Source organism: Nestor notabilis, unplaced genomic scaffold, assembly GCF_000696875.1.
Source record: "Nestor notabilis isolate BGI_N333 unplaced genomic scaffold, ASM69687v1 scaffold6623, whole genome shotgun sequence".
Classification (NCBI taxonomy): Eukaryota; Metazoa; Chordata; class Aves; order Psittaciformes; family Psittacidae; genus Nestor; species Nestor notabilis.
Window position 1 is genome coordinate 24,259 of NW_009920507.1, and position 23,631 is coordinate 47,889.

At 38.3% G+C, this 23,631-nt stretch overlaps 1 protein-coding gene across 1 annotated transcript in view; it reads right to left on the bottom strand.

The window, feature by feature from the left end:
• The window catches only part of LOC104402737 (alpha-1,3-mannosyl-glycoprotein 4-beta-N-acetylglucosaminyltransferase A), a 45,784-nt gene extending 22,588 nt beyond the window's left edge, over window positions 1-23,196 (bottom strand). The window contains exon 1 of the mRNA XM_010010694.1: window positions 22,876-23,196. Coding sequence (XP_010008996.1) covers window positions 22,876-22,969 — 94 coding nt within the window. The 5' untranslated portion in view covers window positions 22,970-23,196. The remainder of the gene's footprint in view (window positions 1-22,875) is intronic.
• Window positions 23,197-23,631: the final 435 nt, after the last annotated feature.

The following is a 23,631-nucleotide window of genomic DNA, read 5'->3' on the forward strand; positions in this document are numbered from 1 at the left end:
CCAAATATGAAATAATTTGAAAGCTAAATATTTTCATCAAAGAATTAGGACTTTTTGAGGAGAACATGTTATCATATTACACAGGAATCCCATTTACAATTTAAATTTCACTTCTTTCCTCAAAAGGAGGAAGGAAGAAAAATTTGCAAGTGACTGTAAAAGCTTCTCCAGAAATTCAAGGCAGTCTTTCTGAAAGATGTATGCATGATGAAAGGCCAAAGCTCATTTCAAGTTGAAACTGGCCAGTGCTGTATCCGACAACAAAAAGGGCTTTGTTAAGTCCATTAATAGCAAAAGGAGGTCTAAAGAGCACACTGGACTTGTTGATTATGGTCACCTGACTAATAGGGACAACAATAAAGCAGAGGCAGCCATTATTTTTACCTCAGTCTTTAATAATACTGGTAGACCTTGGGCTGTCCAGTCCCTGAGTTGGAGGGCCACGAGTGCAGGAACAATGACTTTCCATTTGTGGACACTTAAATTGTAAGGGACCAGCAGTATCAGCTGAATGTATTCAAGTCCATGGGGCCTGATAGGATTCACCCCAGAGTACCGAAGGAGCTAGAGGACGTTATGGCAGAACCCCTCTTGATCACTACTATCCTGGAATCTGGGTTGGTCCTCGTTGACTAAAATCTAGCCAATGTTATTCCAATTTACAAAAACGGTGTGAAAGAAGACCCAGGAAATTACAGGTCTGAGGTTAGTCTAACCTCAGTTCATGGAAAAATTATGGAGATTATACTGGGTACTACTGAAAGGCATTTAAAGAACAATGCAATCATCAGGCACAGTCAACATGGGTTCACAAAGGGAAAGTCTTTTTTAACTAATTTGATATCCTTCTACGATAAGGTCCCCTGCAGATGAAGGGTGGTGGTAGATGCATATTTTTTTATTTTAGTAAAGCTTTTGATACTGTCCCTTACAGCATCCTCTGGGACTACCTGCCCCACACTGTGGGATGAGCAGGATCACGGTGCACTGGTTGAAGAACTGGCTCAAGGGCAGAGCCCAGAGGATTGTAGTGAACGGGGCTACGTCTGGCTGGCAACCAGTCCCCAGTGATGTTCCTCAGGGTTCAATTCTAGGGCCCGTTCTGTTCAATGTTTTGGTCAAAGATCTGGATGCAGGAGTTGAATGCATCATTAGCACGTTTGCTGAGGATACCAAACTGGGAGGTACTGTTGACTCTCTTGAGGGACAAGAGGTCTTGCAGAAGGATCTCGATAAGATTGGATCATTGGACTATCTTCAGTAGCATGAAATTTAACAGGAATAAATGCCAGATTCTGCACCTGGGACAGAGGGACGCTGGACACAAGTATTAACTGGAAGAGAAGTGCCTGGAGAGCAACAGATCCCCGCAGAAAGGGATCTGGAGGTGCTGGTCGACAGCAGCTTCCATAGGAGTCAGCAGTGTGTCCTGGCAGCCAGGAGGGCAAACTGTACCCTGGGGTGCATCAAGCACAGCATCACCAGCTGGTCAAAAGAGGTGATTGTCCTGCTGTATTCAGTGTTGGTGTGGCCTCATCTTGAGGACTCTGTGCAATCCTGGGCACTACAATAGAAGAATGTCCTTGAATGCATTCAGAGGAAGGTAAAGCTGGTGAAAGGGCTGGAGGGAATGTCCTGTGAGGAGTGGTAAGGACTCGTGTGTTTGTCTAGTTTATAGAAAAGGAGGCAGAGGAGCAACCTCATTGCTCTCTACAGCTTCCTGAGGAGGGGATATGGAGGGGGAGGTGCTGAGCTCTTCTCCCTGGTATCCAGTGACAGGACACATGGGAATGGTTCAAAGCTGCACCAGGGAAGGGTCAGGTTGGACATGAGGAAGCATTTTTCCACCAGGAGAGTTGTCAAACACTGGAACAGGCTTCCTGGAGAGGTGATCAAAGCCCCAAGCCTGTCAGGGTTTAAGAGGTATTTGGAGAGTGCCCTTAATAACAGGCTGGTCAGCCCTGAATTGGTCAGGCAGTTGGACTAGATGATAGTTGTAGTTTCCTTTCAACTGAGATATTCTATTCTATGACAATATGACTTGTAAGCATTGTATATACAAAAAAAGTCAGCAGTATAACAACAGAAAAAGTCAGTAGTATAGCAAATATTTTCAAAACACGTTTCACCACCTAGTGTTTTATTTTTCAGAGGTTTCTCTAAACCCTAAAGAAATTAAATTGATCTCTTGTCAAAAAAGCATCAAACCATTTTTTTCCCATTGTTGTTACAGTAAAGAGAAAAATGCTGAGCCTACAACCATAAAGGAAGCAGTCACAGAGATCAGTGGTCACCATCATGAGAAAAAGTTTCTGTTTCTACAATATTATATTTATATAATATACAAAATTATTTTTCTTCTTATGCTGAAATCCAAAGTAATTTAAGAAAATAGAAGGAATTCAAACAGCAGGTTATTTGCCTTACACAGCTGATGGAAGAATCTCAAACACATCTAACATCCCTCTAACAGCAGCTGTAGCCAATATCAAACCCGTTTGGTCTCCAGTAGCTTCAGCAGTCATTTTTATTTAAGAATAATATACTATTTTACATTGAAATGAAAAGGTGACGCTTTTCCATACTTTGCTCTGGAAGCCAAAAAGATCAAATAAAAATAACAAGCCCTCATACTGCAAATGAAAATATCTTGTTAAGAAGTGACTTAAGAACTGAAAGCATTCATTCTTCATTGCTCTCTCAAAGTCTGTGAGTTTCAACTAAACTCCAGAAGCTGAAACCTAAATATTTTAGCTGGCTTTATGCTACGCACTTCTTGGAAAGTTAATACTATGTCAACTCACTGAGTAGTTTGTTTTCTCAACTTTTTTCACCTTGTTGCAAGATGTTCTCGTAAATTGGCAGAATCTAGAATTTAGACAAGCTCACTTGAAAGTTGGTGTGGTATTTTAAAAATTAAAAATTCAAATCAAACTGTGAAGGTTTGCAGGTTTTTGACCAGAGATGGAATCTCAGCGCTCAGCCTACTCTTTCTTCTCTGTGTTATTTATGGTTCTCCTACTAAGCAACTGTTAAAAAAAAAAAAAAAAGTCATTCCCAAAAGACACCATTAGCCTAAGTTACAAACTCTGTCCATTCTCCTCTTAGCCCTCTTAGCCGCAGTCTTGATTACATCATTCGATTTTTGCTCTGAATTTAGATAGCTGATAAGCAAAGTTTTAAACCAGATGCCAGTTTCCCCAGCTCAACATGGAGCTTCTCAACATCTCCACATAGTTTCATAGTTTGAGGTTGTGTACTACTAGTCTAATCTGTTTATGTACCTCATCTCACGATTTTTAAGAGCGAAAAGCTTTCCCTTGGGATAAAAAGAGTATTAAAGGAACAGAAAATATGCTGTAGCTTGAATTTACAAAAATATTTTGCAAATTAACTTAGCTCAACTAAAACAGAAGAAGAAGGCAGAATTGGAAGTAAATTACCTACACTGCAGAGTGCTTGCTGTATCATAATTCAAAATGAAACACATTCCGAACAACAAAATGGCAAAAACATCCTGGAAGCACAACCAAAACAATTCTATGGCTATTCAGCTTTATTAAAAAAATATCAACAGCTCTTAGGTTTTTTGCTCATGTTACATTTTTAGGAAAATGAAATTTTTAATGCCCCAAGCCTGTCAGTGTTTAAGAGGCATCTGGAGAATGCCCCTAATAACACGCTTTACCTTCTCATCAGCCCTGAATTGGTCAGGCAGTTGGAGTCAACGATAGCCGTAGGTCCCAACTGAAATAGTCTATTCTAGCATGAAAACTATGCAAGGAAACTACTTTGGGTGCACTTTCAAACTGAATGGAGTACAAACATCTGTAAAATCAGCAAAATTCTCCTGCCTCTGACTATTTGAAGTTTCACCATAAGTCACCCACAAAGCAAACTGAGCTGGGTCATTATCAAAGAAAGAACCTAAGCACCTCATCTTCAACCACAAATGCACTTTTGAAACTCATATATATGTATGTGTTGCCATTAATCTTAAAATACAGAAAGTAGAGTTGAGCATGTGTTTAGATGATATGCATACACATCCATCTTTGTTAGCACTGCACCAGGGAAAGGAGGTAAAGGCACTACAGAATCGGAGATGCTTTGTGACCTTCCAGAGATGCCTCTCAAGAAATGGTCTAAACAGTGGACAAAGAAAAGGGGCCAGGCACCATCTAAAAAGGGAAGTTTGCATTTCTGGCAAACTGCAACATTTCTTACTCCATGTAGCCTGCAACAGCCATACTAAGCCTGTGATTCCAGTAAAAACCTGCTGCTACCTACAAAGAAAAAGAAATAAAATAAAAATCTGTGGCTGCTGTGTAATATGCCACCTTCCAGGCCCCCCCCTTTTTTTTGGGGGGGAGGGGAGCAGGTGTGATGTTGGGCTTTTTGGGTGTTGGGGAGTTTTGCTAGAGGTTGGTTGTTTTGGGGCTTTTGTGGGTTGTGGAGAAGGAGGTCCAAAGAACACAGAATTGCATGAAGACCTTTACAAACCCCAGGAATGTTTCAGCCATTCTCAATATTGCCATTCTCCCTCAAGGAAAGCCTTTTACTGTCTGCTGAAAGAAGCACCATCTACAACACAAAAAGCAGTATGAAAGCTTTGCAACCTGTTATTTATCTTGTCTATCAAGTAGAAACAACCCCCAACCAACAAACCACAAAACAAAAGAGAAAAACAAACAAGCTATAATTTACTCAAGAGCTCTATGGTGCTACCACTGGTTGTGTCCAAAGGCAGATGCATCAGACCACAAGATTGGAAAAAGCTTTACAGCCTTCCCATATCAACAGCAGGCAGTTGAGTCTACCTCCAACCCACAAATCAGCTAAATACCCTCAGTGATGGATCTGCCACACAGAGAAAAAAGTAACCAGACGCAGACTTGGCACTCAAAAAAAGACAGCAAGACAAGGACAGAGGCTTTAGCTTTACTGCATTGTAGGCCTGATTTTTATTTCCTGCTCCTACCCAAGTGAACTGTCAAAACCTCTCGCTCCTCTTTGTTCATTAAATAGGAATACGAAGAACTGACTGAGCCTGACAGACTGTGGTGGGTGACAACCCTTTCAGTTTTCTTCTTCCAACCCCAAGGTTCCCTCTCCTTAGACCCTCACTCAAAACCTTCTCAGCCTGCACCTTCTTAAAAAAACAAAAAAGCTTCAGCTGAAGCAAACTGCACTACAAGTCTACAAGTTAAAGGTTCCATAGCAACTGACTTATTTTTCTGTATACTCCATTGAAGAGTTATCAAAATACCCTTAAATAAATGTGAGAATATACTGTAGTAAGTGCTAATTCAGGTACTCCTGTGACTGGTTATTCCACAACTCATTTACTCCCATTATAAAAACCCCACACATCATGCTACGAGTCAGAGACAGTAACGAACTTCATGTATTAATTCATTACACTTGCAACACGGATGGTTATCATTTTACAGGTTGATACAAAATAGAGATCTTAATGGACAGAGAGCTTCTACACTGCATTTTATATAGTCAGTGGATGGAGCAAAAGCAGGTTACTCTTCAATGAGTCTGGGATTTGTCAACTCGCCAGCCAGCTCAGTCTCACACAGCTTTTACAGGAACATTTTTTTGTTTCAGCAATGTAAGGTAAAAGAGTAAGTTTTGCACTTCCCCTGAAATCAGTTCAGATGCTTTATGTGATCCATGAATTTGTGGTATCAAGTACACAGGTATCCAGTAAGTCATGACAATACCTGTACTGACCTGCACTTCATTCCCACAGTGATGTATGCAACATGTATTTTTAAGACCATGATTGATCCACAATACCCAAGTCCCATACAAGCTATCACATTTGTAGTATGACCTGGTCAAAGTCATCTTTGTCCCTCACAAACATATATCCATTTAAATTAAAATCCTGCTATGCTAAAATGTGGCAGACTAAATTATTTCCAGTGTCAATCAAAAAAAAAAAAAGTATGACTGAATACCTGCAGTAAATCAAAAGAAATTCACACTACACCAGCACTTCAGTAATTTTCAACTTCATCTTAAAACTGACACTTCTTTTGACAAAGGCTAGATTTCCTCTTTTGCATGTGTTTTGCAAAATGTAAGTACAATTACCCAACACTGTGACACAACATCCTGCTCTCATTGCACCGTACAAACCTCCAACATAAAGATGTACAGACAAGAAATAGATGGTGGCATTTACTGAGGAAATAAAACATTGCCTCCATCACCCTTTTAAGTGACTCCAGAGCTCAGAAGATACTCACAAGGCACAAATTGAGCACTGCATTCTCAAATGTCCACCTGAGAGGCAAGTAGAGGAATTGTCAAACCGATCACAGAGGCATGGCCAAAAAACTCTGTCCACACAAGAGGAATATTAAAGATGTTCCAGAATCCACCCCTGACATTCAGGCTTACAAAAACAGCAAAACAAAACATTCTAACAAGCTGAGGTAACGATCAAGTGTCAAAATCTCTACATAAGCACAAATCATATTTCTAACCAGCAGTGTCAAACAGTGAAGAGTAAAGAAGGTGTTAACAAACTTCCACCCAAAATTAAATCTCAGTTGTGCTTACAAATCAGATTCTGATTTTGTATCAAAACTGCCTAAAAGCTAATAGATGTCCTTGAAATGTTACAACATATTACCATGGATGACTACTCAACATAAGCTAATTAGCTTCCTTGCTCTTAAGTGAAATCAAAACCTTTTATAAGCAAGTTATGATGAGTTTTAAAATCTGAAGCAGAAAAGTAATCAACCATGCAAATACAGAATAATGCAGTATACTGTAAATGCTAACAACAGACATGCTATAAATAAAAGCTCTTAAAACTGCTCAAGGTCATATTTTATCAGTCCTCTTTGAACACTGGATCCTGTGGGCCTTTTTAGCTATGCCTATTCATAAAGGTGTTTTATTATTTTGAAGGGATTGGACAGTATGTGATTGTTTTGCAATCTATTTATTATTCTGTGGAATTAAAGACAGTAAAGTAGATGATTTACATAGAAAAACAGATCCTACTAATCATGACAAAAAATTTCCTGCTTCATGAAACAAACATGAAACAAATCTTGTATCAAGATTTAGGAAAACAAGTAGGCAAATCATTCTTTTATCCCTAATCTTGTTACTCAAATTGACAGGTTATTTCAGCGATCTGGTATTTCAATCTACCAAAACAATCCTGTAGAATTACTGTTTATTGCCCTTATTTTGCTCATAGAAATGTACTTATTAGGACTAGAAGTATTATAAAAACTGCTTATTCAAGTAGCTTTCACTGTGAAAAACAGCTTGGGTTTGAGTGAAGGTTCTGCAGGTTTTCCAAACTTTATTAAAAAAATAAATAAAATAAAATCAAGATTTACAGTTTTTTTCTATTGCAGTTTGTTCACATTTTGCACTGCAAGGATCTGTATAAACGAATAATGGGGTTTGTTCTCTCCAATCCTAATGCATTAATGCACAAGTCTGAAGTGTTTGCTTTGAAACCTTCAGTGCCTGATCCAATCTCAGTCCAGATACTTTTGTTTAAACATTCTTTTGCAGCAGGAGCTGAAATTGTTTTCACTAAAATTTTTAAAGCAATCTGAATATAATCCTTTGTAATAGCAACTGGTAAAACCTTCCTATTTTGAAATGTAAACTTCAGAATCAATTTTACTTGCAATCATTCTTTTGAAAAAATAAACCCCCGGCCCAAAGCAAGCAGAAGAATGAGAGTACAAAACACAGGAGACTCTGAGAGCCCACTTCCCCCACCCTCCCCCCCTTTTTTATATCTTTAATATAAACACACTAAAAATACTACAGCTTACCAATCAAAATGGAAGCACGAAGTAGTAAATCAGGCAGCTTTGGGTTGTTTTGGTTTGGGTTTTTTTCTTCTAAAAAGCTGCAGAATAAGACATTTCCTAGTGGGAAAACAATCCTAAGCAATTAGAAACCCAAAGAAACCAAACCAGAATTATGACGACTGATGAATGATTTACTTAAGGGGTATTTTAGTAGTCAGGAACAGTTCTAAATGTCTCCAGATGCAATTGCTCACCTTTGCTTCCAGATAGAAATTGTTCCATACAGAAAGGTCAGTTTAGAAAATCTCCTACACAGTTGTAAAACCCACTATGACATTACTCTCAAATCTCCACTGATGAAGGCTGACAGAGGGTCTGAATGTTCCTTTGGATGTAAGGAATAAATGGAATAATATACCAGAAAATCCAGGCACCCACAACTAAGGAGGTCAAGTCAACAGAAGCATATGGTGTTCTGTCTGTGCATTGGCTTCAGGTCATAAGGATAATTAAACACATGATTTGTTTGAGAAGAGTTATTGGCAGCACTTGAGCTCTAGGTCTTCTTTTAAAACAAAAACCAGAAAGCTATAGTGATGGAAAAAAACCCAAAACCCAAGACACCTAAAGAAATATCACATTTACAATTTATTTCTCCTGATTTGACTGTTAACTAGCATTCACACTTCTTTGCTTAGTAAACACCACCACCCAAGACTCTATGGATGAATATAATCCTCAGGGCTTTTTAAGTTCCAGCTATTTGAGTTTTATTTTATTCCCAGTGCTAAGAAGCACTGTCAACTCTGCTGGCATTTCTTCTTTAAAGGGAAAGTGATATAAAAAGGTCACTGAAATCATATGCTAAAGCAGTTCCACAATAAGCAATCAGCATTTAACACATCTCTGGCCCTGAATAGAAACACTAAGGAATAAATAAAAGCTTCATAGATTCTATTCCCAAAAAGTAAAGCTGTACAAGGAAAATTATTACAACTTCTATTGTAGACATACAATAGCACAAAGATTTCAGTTTAAGAAATTAATAAAAGAAGAGCTCAGCTGGGTATGCAAACCATCTAATCCATGTAATTTGGGCATTAACTCTTGACAGTGTCAGAAAAAATTACTGTCCAACAACCTTCACTGAAACCCTCCGCTTTGATATTTCTCACTTGTCTTGGACAAGACTCAAAGTATACAACAGCATAAAGAAACTAGGAAGTGGTTAACGACATCATCACAGTGTTACCCCAAAAACAGGAACCCAATTTCCAGTGACAGCTTTTACAAAGATCATTATGTCACTATTGTTTTTTCAAGCAAACTACCAATTAATAAACCAAGCTACAACTCTGACAACAATCTTACTCAAGCAAGCACAAAGCTGCCGTTTAGGCAAGCATTACAATCATAGCACTGAAGCACACTTTAAAGATACAGGTTAGGTCAATATCTAGCCTGCATTCTTGGCAACTTTGAAGGACTAGAGGATGTAAGTCGAAAGAAAGCATTTCCATTGCATGATTTTAACATATTAAAATAAAACCATCCTTTCTACATTTCTGGAGAAATGTGTGCATTAAGCATCCATGTTGCATCCACTTAGTATGTTTGCTTCCATCATTTAGTTTATATGTGTGTATATATACACTTTATTGCTGCTAATAAATGAGAATATCTTCTTAAAACTACATAATAGCTAAGTAGAATCATTCCTAACATGACATATGAAAGAAGCCATAACCGCTTATGCTGATCCAAGCAGAGCATGGCTTCACAATGTAATGATCAGCATCTCTCCATCATATCATAATTTCAACATTAAAAATAACAATACCACCTAACCCTGGTAAAACACAACTCTCTCACATCTGATAGAAGAGAAAAAGTCACCTGAAATGCATCTGTTTACACTGTCAGCAAATCTGTAATTCGACCCCTTACAGTCAGTTTGGCTACAAGTCTCCTGTGATATCTCATGTTTCTCCTCAGACCTCAATCAGACAACATTTTCAGCTATTTTCTATTAAAAAGCACATATATTTATTCAAGCTATCAAATCCAAATGTTCATGCTAGTTAGTGGTCTCAAAGTCCTGGAGGTTTTTGGCTGTGTTTTATGTTTCAGTGTTGGGGTTTTTTTGGGGGAGGTAGGGTCGGTTTGTTTGGGTTGGTGTTTTTCGTATGTTTGAGCAGGATGTGGGGTGTGTTAGGTTGGGGTTTTTTTAAGTTAACAAAAAAATATTTCTCTACACACCACATACAACCTATGGAACTTCGAATTCAACTTATTAAAATAGTGTTCTTTGCTGTAACAGAATTCATGAAAGCAGAGGCTTTGACTCTCCTTGTAGCGATTTGGCAAGTTAAAACTGGAAAAGGGATTTGAACGAGGAAACAAATGTCCATAAAAGCTCACAGTAAAAACATTTTTATTGGAAGTGTCTCTCATCCAAACCAGGGTGCACAAACAGTAAACCAATTTTCCAAATCAATTTGGTAATCATTCAAGCTTCCTCTAATCCTGACACTCACATCTTGCACATAGCCTTTAACTGAACCTGCATTCTATGTTTTTTAAAATCTTCTACATACTTGATGCCCCCACATCAACCTCCTGTTTTAACAACTACAATTATAGAGGTATTTTAAAACTAGAGAGAGAAAGTTTTAGTCAAAGGTTGCATACATTATCCCTTGTATTCATGATGTGCTATATATAAGAAAATTAAAAACCTCTAACTGATCTGAGATTAATTTACTTTTTTTTTTTCCTCTTCTCCTGCTCTCATTATACCAGTAAACAGTGTTGCTAACATAAACACAATGTTAACTATACAGCTGGAACCAAAGCCAGCCAGTGCCTCCCATAGTAGCTAGTGTTGAGGAAACTCTTGATTCAAAGGATAAGGTAAAAAAAAAAAATCATGATTAAAAGAATTGAGAATACAGTGGACGTTTAGTCCTTTTTTATTCTGGAAGCACCCAAAATTCTTAAATAATAACTATAATTCTGAGAATATTCATGACACAGTTAAATTCTAGTCAGAAGGAGCATTAGAACACAGAATTTGGAAAAACAAAACAAAAGTCAACTCCAAACCACAGAGTCAGGTATGATTTAGAGATGACCACCACGCTAATCACTATGCAGTTGTGAGCACTGGTATATCTCAAGCTGTAATTACAGCAGTATACCAATTCAAAATTAAACCCTAGCTGGACACCTGAAACTAATTTAATCTCAACTCTAGCATGGTCTCTACATATCATATTTGTTTTGTCATCATTTCACAGACAACTTTCCTATGAATAAAAATAAAATGAGTAAAAAGTTCAAAAGAAAAATCAAGGAGGACAGGATGAATAGACATCCTTGTGTCATATGCAAATGCTAGAACAAATAATAAACTTTAGCAGATCAGAGTTTCAATCATGGCAAACAAAACTGTAAACAGAAAAAGAATGGTCTAGAAGAGCAACAAACCTGTTTTCACAAGGCTACAAAAGACACTACTTGGTTTCTCGTTAGAACTGACTATGGCCATTGGAATGAGTCACATGGTGTAAGAAACTGAATTTTTTTATTTTGGTGGGAAGTACATAGACTCCAAAATACTCAGCGCAGAAAATGCTATGTTGGTTTAACTTCTCCAAATCACTGTGTTAACTACATATTTTTAATTATTTTCCCATTACACTACTCTTAATCCATATTATTGAACATTAGCTTGTGATGCTACAGTGCCACAGGGAAATGTGGTTCCATTTATATTTTAAATGAGATAAGATTTCTGAGTGGAATTATAACTTTCATATTGGTCCTTTCTGTAACAAAGCAGCAAGGAGCTTGTGGAAGAACTACCACACTGTAGAAATTATTCCCACAGAAGAAGAGATCTAAGAAGCATTATGTAGCTATAAACCTCAGTAAACCTTTTACATGAATTGCAATAAAGCATGTTTTGATTTTGTCTTACAGGAAAGACTTTGCTAAAGATCTGTTCAGAAAACCTTTTGCATTACAAAAATTGTATGTAAAGTTCCATTTTTACATTTGAAAGCTGCTAATCACTATAGCCATAGAAGTTTTCTACTAAGTTTCTGTTCAGTATCCCATTACTTTTTTCCATTATTGCAATAAATAAATCAGTCTGCAATAGAGCTTTTTCTGAGAATGAAGAGTAGAGCCAACTGCATCAGCCACCAAATTTAATATTTCACTTAAATACCACAAATGGCAACACTGCTTTTAGCATAACAATCAGCCTCCTACATTTAATTTCCATTTGAAAAATGCAGCTATAAATAAACAACACAGCAAAGTAGCCATGAATGCCTTTTAATTCTATGGCACCTTTAATGATGACACTAAACATGTACAAACACTAAGATGCACAAGACCATATACAGATAAAGGCAAACAGCTTAAGCAGATTCTTGCCAGACAAGAAAGCTATTCTCCACTAATTCAAAAAGAACAGAGTACAAAAATACACCTGCAAACACAATCACAAGTAGATTGTCGTACACTTTGGAGTAGGATTAAATCAGTAGTATCATGAACAATCAAAACCTAATATATACCATTTATGTGTAAATGTCTGCATGAGTTTTATTTAAAACCATTCTTTCACCTGGCACTCTGATAATTTCATGTGCCTAGTGAGAGCCAAGATTGGAAGGAGGGGGAGGAGGGGGAGGGTGGAAGCAGAGGGCAAATACCCAAACCCAACCAATAGATACTGCATCCACACAAGTTTGAGATTCCTCTCACATACAAGGACTTCTGTCATAGTGGCCCCAGCAATCCCCCAAGACTCCCCATCTACACTCCAGGACCCCTCTGTTCCTCTGCCATTATAACCCCAGCCAGCAGAAACAGCATTTGGCCCTTTGCACACAAATCCTCATGTTTCCCCATGTATATGCCTTTCCAGACATATACTTCTAAGAGCATCTGCCTTTAACCACTAGCAAAGAGAGCAATGCTGCAGCAGACACAGCTCTGCATCCACTGCGTGGTCAGTGGCTGCCCACCTAGCAAACTCAACACTGCTGCTGAGCTCCAGCCCTTCCCTTCGTGGGAACAAGCGGTCCTAACAATCTGCTTCCTCCAAACTTAAGGAATACACTGCTACTGACAACACCAAATTTGAACTAAGCGAGGAGGACAAACTAAAAATGTGTTACAAAGGAGTGACAGAGGGAAAAAGAAGACACAGTGACATGTCAAAGCAATGAAGCTGCAGTGATGTTTCAACTTCTGAGAAAAGTCAACCACAGCCATCCTACGTTCATTGTCTGAGTCACTAGTTTAAGTTGTTCTCTGGTGCAGTTGTAATGATAAAGCCATTGGTACTGAATATATGAACATATTCTGAATGTCCCTGCGTCAAATTTTTCCCCCACAGGGACACATTGTCAACTTCAACCCATTCAGATGTTTGATCACTGCTATCTACACACAGCTAAAATACCACTAAGTCCATTGCAATTCATCTCTGGATCCCCAGAATACAAGAGAAAGAAAGGTCATCCATTCAGTTACAGCTCATTCCAAGTTAAAAGCTTTATCAACCAAAGTTAAATAGTTAGGTTTAAAGCAATATGTTACAAATACAAGGCAAACTCTCTTTTTCAGTGTCCCTGGGTAATACAAAACTGCAAGTTTATTGTACACAACTGCCTTCTCATTAAAGCAGTGGGGAGGAGAAGAACAAGGGAAAACGAGCCCTGACCCCAAAAGGTTATCTCTACCTGCCTGTGTCTCATTTTACATCAAAAGAGAAAGCAGTTATTCTACCATCATGTGACTACAAGTTACAGACAGGTCCCCCCTATTTCTGCAGATCAACAGATACATCTGTGCAAAGCACAAGTGTTTAACTCTAATGCTTCCACACAAACAAACTCTACAACTCATGCCCCTCTATACATCCTCCAGAATGTGACTCTCGGCACATAGGCCAACCAACCAGGCAGTAACCAAGTGGCTGATTCCACTCAGGCATCCCCAAAGCATGTGCACTATTGTGCAATTGCTCAGCAACTACTTATCATAAATATACACTTACATAAAACTTCTCAAAGGCGTCACTGTGAACACTTAAACAATCTGTGTATGCAATCAGGATTTCTGGTCATGCAGTAAACTGGTCAGCAACAGGATGCCTGTGGAGCAAGCAGCATCCACCCATCCAGGGCTAACAGGCTCTGTAGCTGAAGGATTTCTGTCCAGGCAAGATTTCCATGAAGAAAAAGGAGTCATGTCCAGGACAACCAAGGTATACATATCCCAAACCTTCTCCAAGAATCATCCCACTATATGCTCACACACTGTTGTGAGAAACAAGCTCACTTCATCAATTTTAGCCAGGGACAAAGTCTGTGGAGCAAAGAATATTTTGTTTACAGCGCTGGGAGCTTCACAGGGGATTCCTCCTCTGAGGCTCAACTCTAGCTTTCAAAAAGGCTCGTTTTTATCTCCCATATTGTTACATATTCATAGTTTTTCCAAGGATAGGCAGCCTGTATTGCAATTAGTTCCAGGAAGTAATTATCCTAAGTCTCCTCCCGTCGGCACTTGCGCATTGGTCTCTGGTGGTCCTGGGCTGGGGTCTCTGGGGTAATGTAAGAAGTCTTCCTCATGATGCTCTTGTCACCTTCGGCCCAATTAGTTGCTGCTGTAACTTCAACACCAGCTGAAACTGACCCTTATCAATGGCTTCCTTCTGTTGCTTTAGCAAGTGTTATGCTTATCTTACACTCAGGATAAACTAGACTAGATTACCAGAATCTTCTCCCCTCCTAGGCTCTTGGTTTACTTATATATCCACATAAAACACTGTAACCTAACGCACACTGATATTGCCAAACTTATGAACATTAAACAAATTAATTGTTAGCTGAAGCAAAATTTCCCATTCAGTTATTTACTACACTGTTGAACATTCAGGGATCATATTTTGAGAGTTAAGATGCTATATATTCTCAGACAGATTAACTCAGCTACAGTCCAATGTGGCAAAGAAACAAAGCACACAGGAAAGTAAAATCATGACATCGAAAGAAAAAGCAACCATTCAGTTCTGACAACCTGAAATGCTTTAACATTTTTTGTTTCCACTACAGAACTGTCAATAACTTTGTGAGTTTCTGTAGTTGTAAATCAAGACACTCTAAACCATTCCTTTCCTTCCTCTCAAAACCTAACAAAACATACACATACAAGCCAGAAACTGTAGCAAGAAAAGCTAGCTTCCTAAATCAAAATGAGATTAGTAACGGTAGACCCACAGAACATTTTAATATATCAGAATAAAATTCATCTATCAAAAGATAACTAGTCAGAAGACAGCTACCACCTTACAACTAACAATGCTATTCTAAAAGCTGAAAATTTCAGAAACTCTTATTAGCTTGGGCACAAAATCCAAGCCAGTGCAGAAGTTGTATTATTGTTTCCACTCATGATAGTGGGTTGAGGTTGCTGATGCTCCTTGTTTCTCTGAGCCTTGACAACTGTGTTGAACAAGCTGCTTCAGACAACATATTCTGTCTAACTTGTCCTCCTTGCAAAGAACTCAGGATCAAAGCATCACCATGCTCCCATGTTGCTGCAAATTAACAACAACCTTGTAAGTCAAATGTGATCCCATCACATTTGTTTTATTCAAATCTCTCCAACAGTACCTCTACAATTTGTCTCTAGGGGCTGTACGACTAAGTATGAGGACTGTTTATTTGAACAACTACTTTACGCGCAATCTGTAATAGAAAAAATATTTAGTTCAGTCCATTTCTGAACTGTCTGAGGAAAATTCCATGTTCATGGTGTTGATACATAAGACCACGATGTATCTGTGGGCTATAATAGCAACGTTTATGCTTGACAAGCACAGGAAACTTAAATTTCTTTTCGGCATAAGATAGTAAAATTATAAACTGCCACAAGTAAAACCAGGGTTTCTGTTGTTTACTGTTAGATAGATGGGTGGCACATCTGTGGGAAGCATCTGCAGGAATAGACAGAAAGCTGCATGAAAGCCAAGGAGACAACCAGAAAAGCAGCTGGAAGCACAGCTCTAAAATACTGTAGAGTAATTGCTTTGTAGGCAGAGACTAGCTGCAATAAAGCCTTGCACTGTGAGCAAGGAAACCACTTTCCATTCACTGTCATGTTCAGCAAAAGAAAACATAGTGCATTATAAACAAAATTAAATTATAGACTTAATGGTGTCTTATCCTAAAAAGAAACAACTTACAGAATTCTAATCCTGAAGATTGTATCAATAATGGAAAAAGCTTTTTTTTTTTTTTTTAAATCCAGAAAGTGAATAGCAATTAAAGTCATCATTACATAGCAGGAATAAGGTCACTGAACAAGATACTAGTCTAAGCCATGGGAGTGAGTGAGAACAGAGATAATTATGCTTAAAAATAAAAGCAAGTCCCTTTTGAGATTTTTTTTTTCCTCCAAACACAGCATTGTCATGGTTCCTAGCTATAGAAATGGCAGTGGACATTAACAATAAATGGTTACGTGAATCTGCTAAAATACAAACATTTTACATATCTCAAGGGATCCAATTTTATGGTAAGAGGGCAGCTCTCACATATCCCATTGCAAGCATCAGTGTTATTTAGTAATGAAATGCATTGGCATATCCCTCTGGGCACAAGAGGAGACAAACTTGGAAAAGATCAAGAACACTTAGGTTAGACAGGACTTCTAGGGGTCATCTAGTCTAACCCGCTGCTCCAAACTGATTTCAGCAAGATAGCTAGTTCAAAGTTAGATCATTCCTGCCAGCTGCAGGTCTTCCTAAGACTTACTTTGAGTGTCACATTGACTTTAAAACCCAGTGTAACTCACTTTTATGCTAGCCCAAATCTCTATTGGTATCAGACATAGTATTGGTGTCTTTTACTTGCCACTGCTGTTTTAATCGGATCTTGAAAATGCCTACATGGGAGTTCTTCACCCCTCCCTTCAACCTACTCCAGTATGTAACCACACTTGTCACTAAAAAAAAAACAAAAAAAACCACAAAAACAAAACCCAACCCCCCCACCTTTTTCCACTCTTTATCCTTGTTCTCTCTTTCAATTTCAGTCCTTTATATCCTGTTATTCAGTGTGGCTACAAAGAACTGATTATGTGGGGTGGGGGTTCCCCAAGAACTTTTAAAATATTTGAAAATTATCTTCCTGTCTCTCTCCTCACACCTTTCCTTCAATCTAAGGAATGTCAGGACACTGATCCTTCCTTCAGTGTAGACTTTTAGACCTTTGATCACTCTTGCTCCTCTGAACCCCAGCTAATAAATCTGTTTCCTTAGTGCACCATCTAGAAGCGGTCACGGTGTCAAGCAGGGCAGAAAGAAGACTTCCTGTGGCTGCAGTACCAGACTTCATACTTTTTACTTCCTTAGCACCCCTTTTCTGATCAATTTCTTTTGTTTTCTGCAATAACATGACGACTTACATTTGCTACAATAGAGAATGAACAGCTGTGTTGGATGCAACTTTCTTTCCTGGGTTGGCTACATTATTCACAGGTGCTAGCATAGATTGAGGTTGAAGTACTATTAAGAGAAGCCACGCTGAGCAAAAGTATTGCCTTTCCCCAACAATGTGGATTCTACAATCAAGAGCAGTACCTCAAGATGTTCACATTAAACACTGGTAGCAACCAAGTTTTAGACTCCCATAAACCCTCGAGTTAACCTAGCTAGCAGGTTACAGAAAAAGCAAAGCGACAAGGCAGTGCTGCTAAAACCCTTTGGTTGCGGTCCGTCCCGCTGCAAACCACCAAAATGACTGGTATCAGAAAAGTTCCACCACAGTAGGCACACGACAGACGCAAAGATACTGCAAACCTAAAAACTGCCCACCTGAACAGCTAGGATATGTACCTCTTCTGCTCAATTCACCTGGGACAGCATGTTCGCTACCTGCACAGGACCCTCTGTAACCATTCCAAACCCACACTCCTGATTGGCTTTAATGAAATTTAACTCCTATTTTTAATATCAATAGCTGGATGCCAATTTGTCAGTTTTGGAAACAAAGCTTGAAGTGTATTTTGGATAAAGAGCAAAGCAATGTTTCTGTGCTGGTGTTAAAAAGAAAAAGGAAACTGCTATTTCCTTTAATTTCAGCTCCTGGAAGATCTGCAACAGAATTTCCAAAGGAAATCATGCTTCCCTCCTGTTCAACAGAAAAGAGAAAAACAAAACAAAACAAAACAAACCCCCCCCCCCACCTTTCTTCTGCAAACAAACTGGCATAACTTGCTATATGTATTTCTGCTTCAGCACCCCACACCAGATCCTCCCTTCCTTTGCCTCCACTATTCCCGGTTTGTAGTCCATTTAATTTTTTTGGTTGGTGGGTCTTAATTCTTATCAGCGGGAAATCAGCACATAACTCTGAAAATCAGAACATGCAGCCAGAAGACTGCAATCAACATTTATATTTTTAAAGAGAATATTTGCATAACTGCTGCCAGGGAGGGAATTAATATCTATATCTATGTATATGTATATCTCCTGTCCTCCTTGCCCTGTTCCCTCCATAGTTCTGCAAGACAGTTCTCTCTCCAGCAGAAGGAGGAGAATCACCTCCTGGTTCTTACTCCAGGATTTTCTGCCATTGGCTGAGGCTTTTTGGTTTAGTCTCAGGTTTTCTTATGCTTGTGTAGATATTTTTCAGCACTTGTGATTCTTGTGGCTGAGAAAGAGTATGGTACTTCAAATTTTATGAAAGCAGCCAGAGAAGAAGAAAAGACAACAGTTTTATTTTACAGCCCAGATCATTTTCTTTCCAAATGAGAGAAAATGTCATGCTTAACACAAAACAGTAGCTCTAACCATCGTTACTTAAATATGAGTGAATATTCAGCAAACTATGAAGTTAGTTTAGTATCTCAAAAGTTAAAGCCCTTTCAGAGGTCTTCCAATGTGAATTTAAATCAGTGTACCAAACTAAGTCATCCTCATACAGTGAAGAGATCCTACAGTTGCACCACCACCCTTGGATGAATTGAAAAACAGAAGTTTTTTCAACCAATTCTTCATCATTAAAACAAAGTATGTTTTACATGGGGAAAAAAGATGATATACACAACTAGTTTCAGATTGCTCTGAAAACTACATGGCTTAGACAATCCTGAAGGGTTAAGTTGCATCAGATTTTCACTATATATATTCCATATGTTTCCTCAGCACTTCAAATAGCCAAAAGCCTTCTAAAAATGATGCAAGACACTGGCAACCAATATCTTTCACCAAGAACAAAGTAACACAAGCTCTACGCAAAAAACAAAAAAAACCAACAAATGCGTGTAGGGGTGGCAAGCACCAGAGTAGAAAGCAAAGCAGGGGAAGCAAAGTAACGAGGTTGATGAATGCTTTGCTAAGGCATTTCATTGTACCACACCTTCCCTAACCCAGTAAAGTTACTTACCTTCCTTTCTATGCTGGTAATAGGCATCAGGAGGTTTGTTGACCTAAGAAGAGGAGGCTCTTGAGCACCACAGAGCATAATGCTCTTCCTGGAATATTATTTACTCAGACCACTAATCACATTAAAGATCAAAGCATCAAGACTATGCTCTCTACATAGTGTGCAACATCTTTGATGTAATTTTTGTGACTGGTGTAATGGGTATACAGTACTGTTTCGTATTGCTTAGATCTGCTTAAGAGCAGTGCCTTAAGGATAAAAAAATGCTGCATTTCTGTTGCTCACAAATGAGGTGGTGAAGACCTGTGATCCTGAGCAGGTCTGTAGTACCAGAAAGCATTATTCAGTCAAAGGAGATAGAGTTAAGCATAAAGTTGGCACTTGCATAAGAGCTCAGACTTTGGAGCCATTCAAGGACAACTTACACTGAACTGACTGTGAATGCACAGTGACTGCAGATCCTTTAAAAGTGGTCCTTCTGTGCACCAAAGTAATTTTGGCAAGATTCGATTTCTAACATCTACTTCGTTTGTGCTAACTATAGCACATTTTTAACTCCTCGCAAGCAGTCTCACCCACAACTCTTGCACATGGATCACACAGGAGAGGCCTCTCACAGGTGTATTCAGGGCTTGTACTGCTTCCTCACAACTCCAGTGCTTCTAGACATTGCATAGGGCCCAGAAAGTGACAAAGAACTACACCTGAAGACTCTGAATGACCAGAGGTATTTCAGTCAACCTTCTTCAAACTCAGTTAACTGGCCATTTAATCCAAAGAGCACCATCTGCTCTGTGAAAAGTTATTTACATAATCAGACTGCCAGGTAAGCTAAAGTCATGCTGTTTCCAGTGATGGCACTTCAGACAGAGTATTGCCTTCAGCTCCTGACAACTTTTCAGGATATCCTTAAGATTTTTAAAGCACTGTCCTGCAGGGACAAATTTTAGCACTTTAAACTAGTACCAAAGCCCGTATCATTTTCAAGTGTCTAAATCCTATCCTGCACAGACTGGGACAAGGTGTATTTACTAGAAGACATGATCTACAAAAACATCACATGATCCCAGTGTTATTGTTATTCTACAAACGATTCTGCATTTTAAGTGAAAATTATCCAAGACCCTAGTTTCTCAATTAATCACTCAAATACTGGATTAGGGTTGTTAGAAACAAGTCACTATGCTTCTGCTTTTAAAAAGCAAAATTTGTTCTACTTATGACTGAGAAGAATAATGTAAATAGTATTTTCTTTACAAGTGTTGGTTTATTTTGCTGTCCAAAGACTGACAAATACCTACAGGACTCAAGTGCATGCCATATAAGTGTAAAAAATAACAAAAGATGATGAGCAGAATATGTGACATCCCATAGCCTCTCAATGAATTGGACTGGCAAGTGCTATATTTGCTTCTAATTGAGCCACTCGAAAATTTGTAATTAGAATGTTATCAATGAATTAAGGTACCATCATGCAAGGCTTACTAAATACAGAATTATATCAAGCTGGAATAAATAATACATATCATCAGTTTCCGAATCTTTTCTATTGGTGCAGAAATGTCTCTGAAAACATGGTACTGAATGAACTCAAATCTGTTTTGGTTTTAGACAACCTGTTCAAATTAATAAAATGCTAAATGTCAGTTAAAAAGTAAAATAAAAACCAATGTTCTATGGACAAATTTCTCCTGAAGCAACATCTTAAGAGCAAGTTATCCAGACTGTAGTTTCATAACTATGATTTATGATTAACACATTACTGATGTCTCGTTACACTGATTTTTATTTAACAGATTACCATCCTAATGCTCACCAGGAAGACCTGGAAGATAAACGCAGAACCTTCATACTACCATTTAAAAAGTATTGATTCTAAGCATTCAGATAGGAAAACAAAAATTTACAGAGCAGTCTGACCAACAAAAACTTAAACTGTGTAAGTGCTGTACATACTAGTGCTTTCCAAAGAGCAGATTTTTGTTACTTTCTTTTAATGAAGACTTTTCTTTGTGTTATGCTTTGACAAAAGAGAAAAAGATTTGTAAATCACATGTCAAGAAAGAAAGAAAAAAAATATTAAAGTTCATAAACATGTATCTTTGCTGAAGTGAAAACAAAATTCTTGTGAGGTTCTTCAGCAAGAAATAAATCAGTAACATAAAACGAAACTAGAGAATGTGACATTAGTCAAAATGGAGAAAATACTACTTAGAGTGCTATTCAGATATCCTTTTCTTGGCAGTCTTTGGCACGTCTACAGTTTTGTTTTCCAATTAAAAGATCTATATATTACCACAACCTTGAGAACCTGACATTTTTCCTGCTGCTTACACTCAGAAGGCTAGCCTACCAACCAACTGCTACAACAGAGATCACACCACAGAGCATCTGCTTCTCCTGCAAGTGCCCAATGGGGAAAGAAAGAAATACCAAAACTCAACAACAATTCAATATGCCACAGAACTCATCTGCTTCTTTTATACTTAAATAAGGGTTACAATTTGCCTGTGCTACAACAGACAATATTCCTGGAGAACCTCAGCTTCTTATTGGACCTGAGGCACAACTGAAGATAATACCCTCAGCACAACAGTCAGAATAAACCATGTAGCAATCTCACTGCAGACAGAATGTGTTTTAAAATTACTTGATCTTAGAAGGACATAGTCTACCATTTTTCAAGAGATCAGATTTTTATAAAGAAAAAAAACCCCAAACCCCCAAATCTTTCTTCTCCTAGAAACCATTACTGAAAAAGTTTATTTGCTTTACTAATGGACAAAACCAAAATATCTTACTGCAAGTAAACAGCCCTGACCCTCAGAAAAACTGAATTTTTGAAGGCTCACATGGAGTGCAGTAAGATAAACTAAGATATTTAAGAAGGTAAAAGTATATTATATACGAAAGCTACTTGATTATTTAATGAGATTGGTCATGTTGTTATAATAGATATTTCCCATTACCTGGTCAATTTGCTCATATTACTTTGTTTCTTATATCATGGTCTGACAAGAAATATTTTATATGTCATTCAAAGACAGCAAGAAAAGTCTTTCCACAATCTTGACTGGCAGTTTGCTACTGCCATCACCGAATCATCAGGGAAGACAGAAAGCAGCACCAAAAATAACATTCTCCAGCCAGGTCCATTGCCCATATTTACATGGAAATAAAATAAAAATACAAAATAACAAAAAAAGAAAAACAACAACCAGACAATATGTTCTTCCAACAACCAGAAACCAGGAAAAAAAAAAGAAAAAAACAACAACCAACCAAACAAAAAGCAACCAACAAAACCACAAACAAAACCAACCAAATCGTAACTATTTAGCTTTGAGCAACCCCTTCCTCCAAGGGCAGCATATGGTTTTCCTCAGGTACATTTTTTTTTTTCCCCTTTTTAAAATCACAATGGCTCCAAGCTGATTTTCCTGAATCTACTAGTGAGTGTTCATTCCTCACCAAGGCAATATTTTTTGGAGCAGAGCTAGTCAACAATTTACAGATTACTAACATATAGCAGCAGTGCACAACCATACAGGCTCATGAAGGTCAATTTGGTTTTGGAGCCTTTTACTTACCTTTCCCATTTTGCCATGCAGTATACCAGGACAAACTGAGGAAAGTAGTGATGAAAACTAACACGGTGGCCACAGTTCCATTTCGGAGCCTCATCTCATTTCAGCATCACACTTGTTTATGTTCTATTAGCGATGAGGACCTATCTGTTGGGCTTGCTGCAGTGAAGTCAGCTGAAGTCCACCACCAGCAGCCGGCCAACAGCAACACAAAATGTAGCTCTCACATATCAGAGGTATCATAAATCAATCCATTCCAAACTGTTGTAAGCTCTCCTATTGTTCTCATGAATTAAACTTCTCTTTATTCTTCTAGTCCTGTTTAAAGGAAACAAAATTTTTAACAGATTATACCAAAAATATTGACAAGAGTCCCCACATACCAAAATACAGTAAAGAAATACTACTACACACGTTACTGTGCCTTACACGCACCTCCCCCGCACTGCCTCAGTCTTGGCTCAGAGAATAGAGTTTGTTAGATTGATTTGTCCTCTTTCTGTAAAGACTGCTTGTATCTGGAAGAGCTGTATTTCACATGAATTTGGCCAGCAAAGGACAAACATAGACATCACCAACATTACAATTCTATCATAAGCTCAAGGTGGGATCACGTGCCACCTGGCAGGTAATGAACTGGTACAAGAGTTGTTTTCAGGAAGCCAGGAACTCAAGGCCCAAGCACTCACTTCAACAAAACCCCTGTGAAATCAGTGAGGCCTAATGTAACTGCAGCAGCAGAACCGCCCCCAGCAAACT